This window comes from Grammomys surdaster, unplaced genomic scaffold (genome assembly GCF_004785775.1).
Source record: "Grammomys surdaster isolate TR1022 unplaced genomic scaffold, NIH_TR_1.0 126189, whole genome shotgun sequence".
Lineage (NCBI taxonomy): Eukaryota > Metazoa > Chordata > Mammalia > Rodentia > Muridae > Grammomys > Grammomys surdaster.
Window position 1 is genome coordinate 3,561,375 of NW_021620995.1, and position 7,585 is coordinate 3,568,959.

The 7,585-nt window shown below is 36.3% G+C and overlaps 1 protein-coding gene across 1 annotated transcript in view; it reads right to left on the reverse strand.

The window, feature by feature from the left end:
- Diaph3 (diaphanous related formin 3) overlaps positions 1-7,585 on the reverse strand; it is a 449,417-nt gene that overhangs the window by 283,471 nt on the left and 158,361 nt on the right. Inside the window, exon 14 of the mRNA XM_028758331.1 lies at positions 6,430-6,494. Coding sequence (XP_028614164.1) covers positions 6,430-6,494 — 65 coding nt within the window. The remainder of the gene's footprint in view (positions 1-6,429; positions 6,495-7,585) is intronic.

The following is a 7,585-nucleotide window of genomic DNA, read 5'->3' on the forward strand; positions in this document are numbered from 1 at the left end:
AGAAGGAGATAAATTGGAGAGTGCAGCGTTCTGTTGGTGAGGGAGGGAGGGAGGGAGGGAGGGAGGGAGGGACTACAAGAGCAGGCCAGTGAGTAAGGGAATTTGCTGCTAGACCAGAGTTTGGTGACTGGGACTAAAGGCTGGATACAAATGATGTCCACCAGTAGTCCTCTGACCTACATATGTGTGTCATGGCACACATGTACATGCATAAATAAATGAATGAAATTTTAAAAATGGTTTAAAACAGGCAAATAATAAAAGTATATTCTGTAAAATAATCAATTTTTAAAATAATAAAAAAGTAAAATTGTGCAAATACCATTCACTTCTTCCAAAACACAGCACTGTGATCAGCAGTACTGTGAAGACTCCAACAAACACATCCTCTATTAGAAAATTAACTAAAAAGGTACTAATGCCAAGCTCAATGAAGTAACCAATTCACAAATTAACCCCCAGTTAGGCTTAGAGGCTTGCCTGCCTGCTTCCCTTTAAGTTTGCTTTTGCAGATGTTATCTGTAGAAAGGGTGGGGCTTCACTGAGACTTTCTCAGAGGCACAGCAGGTACTTTAATCACCCCATGCAATCCTCCCAGCCCATCCACCTCACCCCTCTTCTCTAGCAACTGCATTCTTCTGTCTTCTATTTATCTCCTTCTAGGTTCCACACAAGAGAAAACACACAATACACACTTTATGCTTCTTATCTCATTTCCCAAAACAAGTGTTTTGTGGGGTATTCCTGCACCACTGTTACAGCCCCTCTGGACTCTGGCCCTTCATCTATCCCTGACTAATCCTCTAGTTGCTGAGGTTTGACTTCTAACTGAGCTTTTCCAGCATACATTTTATCTCATATGCTCAGCTTTTCTAGCCAACTGAACGTCATATGCTTTGTCATCCACAGCATGACACAAGTCCTATATTACAAAAACACATTGGCTTCCAAATTCCAAATCAAATGACTGTCTCACAGCCTCACGGTCACCTCTCCATAGCGTCCTTACTTAATGTCATGATCAGTGCCATCGTTTTAAAATGTAAACATAAACAACTAAACACTAAGTTAATAATTCAGAATATCCTCAATATCATAAATAACAAGAACAAGCAAATAGTGCTAATTGAAATTAGCAATCTTTTACACAGTAATGAAAATCATGAGCTAAATGAAGACACAATATACAGAATGTGAGAGAATCTTCACATGTCCAGCAAGAGGATAATATCTAGAATCTATCAGCAAGTTCAAATTTAAAGACTAATATCAAATTTTCTAACCAACAAATGGATGAAAGCAGTGAACAGACATATCTCCAAAAAGAAATACAAAGGTCAAATAAATATTTAAAAACATACTGAATATCCTAAGCCAGCAATGAAATGCAAAATCAAGCTGTGTTAAGATTATACTTCACTCCTGGTAAAATGGTTACAGTCAAAAAAAAAATCAATTCTAGTGCATATGGATAGTAAGAGAAGTCCTTAATACTGCTGGTGGGAGTGTAAAGCAGGGCAGACACTGCATACATTCATAAGGCAGATTCTCAAACTAAAAACCAGGCCAGAAAGATGGCTAAGCAGGTAAGGTATATAAGCTTCCAAGCCTGATAATCTGAGTTCAGTCCATGGAGTTCACATAGTATAAGGAGACAACTGATTCTCAAAAACCCAAAATGGTACACCTGTGTCTTTCTCCCTTTCCCTCTCCCTCTGATGCACATGCACATGCACACACAAGCATGCACGTGAGCAAATACACACACACACCACAAGAATCAAAAGTCCTTGTGGAAGAGGAGACTGAAAATTGAAGAGCCGGAAGTAAAAACTACAGTGAAGTGGTGTTCTCCAAATACAGAGTAACTGCTCAACCAACCTCGCAGTGGTTGTGGATAACATGTGCAAGACTGTGACTGCCAAACAAAATCCCAGAATGGATGAAGTCAGTGGGCACAAAGTCTCACTGCTTAGCTGAGGAGCTGCTGACAATTGAGAACGGCTAAGGGAGTGAGACTCAGTTTTCTTTCAGGACAAAACACCTGGTAGATCAACCATGATCCAGGAGAAAGTCCCACAGCCAAGAGAATTAGGTCAACATACTCTGGACTCCATGCACTTAAAAACAAATAAGCAAGGGAGACAGGATGATGAGTGGATAGGGATGTAGAAACAGATAGGAGACAGGGAGTATGATTAAAATGTGGTGCATAAAGTTTACAACCATTAATATTTATTTACAGTTTTTTCAAATTAAAAGTTTTCAAATAAAGTGCATCTTCAGCCTTGCCAAGTATATATTTGTGTATTGTGACCGTTTATTTTTGTCAACTTGACACAAACTGGAGTCTCCAGAACTGAGAATTGCTTCCATCAGATGGGCCTGTGGGCATATATGTGGAGACACTTTTTAATTGGTCATCAGTCTACCTACTTTCCATTGCAGAATAAATACGTCACAGTATGCCTACAGTATATTCCTCAAAAGTGTTAGGTTGTAGAGAGAGGGAGCTGAACAGAACACGGTCAGACTTTCTGGTGAGAAACATCTGTTACTTAAAAGCAAACTATCTACCCTGGATGCATAAAGTCTGCCATCAATAAAAACAGGAGACCACAGCAAAGACAAAGTCACAGAGAAAAGAGACCTTGAGGAGATAGTAGAAAAGTGTCAATAAAATGTCAAGACTAGGCCACTAAATGGTGTGCAATCTGCTCAGAGTTCTGAAGGAAAGCATATTAAGAAAGTAATATACCAAGCTGGCACTTTGAAAAACCCAACCAGCAACTATGTGAATTATTAAATGAAAAAGAAATACTAGGCACAGAAATTAGGTTTGAGTCTACTGCAGTTGTCAAAGCAATGATAGGGTAAAGGAAAGGATACCAGAAGGCAATAAGGATAGAAATCCAAAAGACTTTGTAACTGAGCATAGGAAATTTAAACTAAGCCATGGTAAAGAATGCCTTTAAACTTAGCATTCAGAAGGCAAAGGCAGGCAGAACTGTAATTTGAGCCCAGCCTAGTCTAAAGAGCAAGGGGAACACTAGGCCTCTGAGGCAGGAGAAAGTGGGCAGATGGGGGAGCAGCCAGAACAGCATCAAAAACAAAAAGCAACAAAACAAAAACAAAACAACAAAAAAAACACATCTCAAAGAAACAAACATTTTTAAAAGAAATGAAATTAAAAGGAGAAATTAAGAAGCACTGTATATTTAAGATAAATACAAGTATTTTGTTGTTTATAGGTGATAATATCGCAAAAAAGTTAAAAATAGCAAACACCGAGAAAATGTACTATTAGAGAAAGAATTGTTTGCTTTAATTAACATTAATTATTGGACACAGTTTACTTATGAAAGAAGAGGTATATTGCTCACAGCTTCAGAGGATCAAAGTGCAAAAGAAACAGAACAGGAATTATGATGAAGTGTGACTCTCAGTTCCATCAGTTTGTGGTCAAGGGCAGTCATAAAAGCACTGTATAAGGCAAGCACACAATTAGATGGAGAAGCAACAGCATAGGAGAGGAGAGGAACCGGGCTTGATCCTTTATCTAGGACCCTCTGCCTCATAGGAGAACCATGGGATGAAAGAGTTAAGTAAGAGTAAGTGGCAAACCTGTTATACCTGAGTAATGTTAGCCACCTTAACATCACTCAACTTACAAGCTCACAAAAGTGAAAACCTTTTCTAACTAACTTTTCACTCCCTTAAATGTATAATTAAATTCAGTAAATATTTATTAAATGATAAGCCAACTCCTGCCAAATCCAAACACCGAACGACTACATCAATATCATTGATTAAATTTCTCAGCATCCAAACTCCTTTCTTATTTTTACAATGAAATCAAATTTCACTACCAGAAAAATGTAAGCAAAACTAAACAAACCAAACAAGCAAACTTGCTGTCAGAGTAACAATAGGGATGTTTTCTTTTGGGGACATAAAATACAGACAGACAGGATTTACTTGATGACAATAGAAAACAATCAAGTGGATAATAATTAGTACAGTCTATAAAACGTATTAAATCGACTTGGTGATACAAAAACCATCAACATTTCTTACTAAGAGATACATATCCATTTCCTCACTTACAAAGGAATCAGATGAATTATTAAACTTGTTTGGCATTTTTATAGTATCCCCAATCAAATCCCAGTACCCTTGGGGATAAACCTATGTCTCCTAAAGTATATCTTAGGAAACTGGTATAAAAGTGCTCTTCCCTGAACTCTCCTCAAAAAAAAAAAAAAAAAAAAAAAAAAAAAAAAAAAAAAAAAAAAAAAATTGCTAGAGCAATATTATACCAACAAAATTATACTCAAAATGTCAAGAAATACAGTTAAGGTTGAGTTTCTGCTTAATTTCATTGCCTGGGGTAAATGTATTAGTGCCTCTGTACAAGAAGGTTGATAATTCAATACACTCTATATACTTTCTGACATCTCTGCTCTTCATTTTTCAAATTTATGCACCTAAATAAAAAATGTACCTAGAAACTATGATAGCTTCCTGCCTAAAGCAAAGTATTTACATGTGTCCTTACAAAGCGATCAGAGCAAAGTTTCTGCTGATATATACAAGATGGTATGGCAATAGAAATCTTTTATGAAGCAAGAGTATTTTCTGAATACATGTAACGCATACAACTTCTGGCTTTAAAAAGGCAGCTAACCTTGAACAAGGTCTTTTATTTACTTAGCTTGCTATTTAAAAAAAAAAATCTATCAAGTATTTTGTATTCAACTCTATTGATATTCCCTACACATCAACAAAACATAAGTGCAGTCTCTATTATTCCTGATGTATCTGCTTCTAATACGTAAAACTTAGTACTAAATGCATGAAAAATGCAGGTACTAACTAAGCTTACAATACAGTGCTGGCTGAGAGAATGGCCACACTGTATCTAACAGCTATTAACCATTGTAGACCATTTGGAAGCTTAAATAACGTAATCTTTTCATTCCTTCATCAAACCAAATATCATATTCATGGCTTTCACCCTAGTGTGCTACTGGTTTTGTTTGGTCAACCTGACATAAACAAGAGACCTCCTGAAACAGATAACCTCAACTGGGAAAGAGCCTCCATCAGCTTGCCCTGTGGGCATGACTGTGTGTTATTCTCAAAATTGATGGCTGATACAGGAGGGCCCAGCTCACTGTGGCAGTACCAACCTTGTTCAGGTGATTCTGGGTTTTATAAGAAAGCAGGCAGAGTTACCACGGAGAAGTAAGATAGTGTCCCTCCATGGTCTCAGCTGCAGTTCCTACATTGATAATTTCCCTCAGTGAGAAACATATAAGACGAATGAGTCCTTAATACTCCTCATTGTTATTTGTCAGTATTTTATCCCAGCAAAAGAAATCTAGCCAGGACACTTAGCAAGCAGCCAAAGGTCTGGAAGGGTTTGCTTCATTCTAACCCTTAGGGCATCAAAAACATCAGAAGCATAAAATTCAACAGAAGTTCTTTAAATTAGAGAAAGGTTCGATTTGCAAATTATGTGTGATCATCAAGTTTACAGGAAAATAGAAATCTCTTCAGGCACTCTTAGGTCCTACTCCATTAACAATGTATACTTCATGAGACAGTGCTCATAAATGCTCATAAGGAAATAGCTATATAGTTTGGTTATATGGCAGTAGTTATTGTTATTTCTTCATCAACATGAGAAGCTAGAGCCAAGAATTCAACTCTGAATGGCTACTTCAGACGTCAATCACTCAACCAAGAAACTATCTAAAACAGAAATCCTAAGTCAGTAAAAAGAAGACAAAACTGTACCAAAGAAAAGCAAAGATGAGCAGAGTCAGAAAAATTGGTAGACTGAAGCAACTGAAGCTGGTGGCATACCATAGTTTGTGCTTTTTATTTAAAGAAACAATTGAGACAGTATTCCTCTTTGCTGCCCTGGTTGTCAAGGAATACACTGTATACACCAGGTCATCCCTAAACATCAATATCTGCCTGCCTCTAAGATTACACATGGCTATTTAAAATATTTTTTTTTAATTTTTAAAGATTAAAAGATATACATTGTCTTCCCCCCTTCTCTCCAACCATTAATTCATTCACTCATTCAATAAGTATTTCTTTGTTTGCTTATAACACAAAAATTGTTCATGGTGCAGAGTGTCAAGAAAGAAAATGAAAGTCTCAGGTTCACTCTGGAAGAAGAATACCTAACATACCATATGTACATAGTTAAACACATGCACAATATAAAGCAAGAAAAGGAAGTGGTGAGGTGGAGCATATTTCCTAAAACAAACTGGTCTAGCTAGTACTCCATGGGGCAGGCCTCTCACACAGCCTGAGGAACATGAGATCTAGGGCAGTAACAAGCACCCAGAAGAGGTAGTGCCCTGCTGCAGCTCCCACACAGGCCTGCAGAGTAAAGCAGTTACTTACTTTCTTGCAATGTTCTGATGCTTTCTCTTCCCACTCTTCTAATTTTGCCTGATCTATGCAAACATCTAAAATTGGAGGAACAAAAATTAAATTGATGTTTTATGCAAACTGTTGATCTTATGAAAAAAATCACAGAAAACATAATCAATAATAATGTAAGTAAAGTGGAAGAAAATAGCACAATGTTACAGAGGGGCTCCTTAAAGTGTGATGCGAGAGGAATTCATACTGAACTTTAAACTTCCATCAGAGAAGAGGAGATGGAGCAAGGATAATGTGCAACATGGAATGATTTCCATTATCAATGTGGATATGGAAAGAAGAGATGGTAAGACCCAACGCCAATCAGGAAAATAGGCTGGAGTGAGAAACAAACTTAGGGAAAAGATGCAACTGACAAATATTTCTTTTCCCAACTACTGTGATCATATATAAATTCAATGAGGAATCATAGCAAAAGGTATGTAATCCATTATGTGAGTCATTAGAGCTTGCATACATGAACCAATCATCCTATAGAATAAATGACATATATGATTTACTGATGAAAAATTAGGTAACACTTAAGATTTAATTTGGGTTTCCTTTCATCTAACAAATCTATTCTCTAGAACTTTGCATTTAGACAAGAGTACTCATCTAAATGTCACTATGTTCATAAGCACTGAAAATAATATCAACAACCAACAATAATGGACAAAGTTATTATATACATCCATCTGTCGAATGCCAAATATGACAAATTATTCAAGTTTATTTTTCATAATATACTGTGTTCCTTTTAATAAAACCAATATGTAAATGAGATTAAGGAAACAATTGTGTAATAAAAGAAAGAGTAAAACAAAATATCAGTTCTATTTCATACATACAACTTATAATCTTGCTGTTTTGCACAATTCTGCTGGCTATTTTATTTAAAACTAAATGTTACACAATATGAGTCATTTTAAGTAATTTTCAATTATAGAAGATTAAAACAAATCTCACCCATCTAGTTCTAATATTTTTACCATTTTACTTAACAAAATTGACCACACACACACACACACACACACACACACATATATATATATATATATATGTATATGTATATGTATATATATATATATAGAGAGAGAGAGAGACAGACAGACAGACAGACAAAGAGAGACAG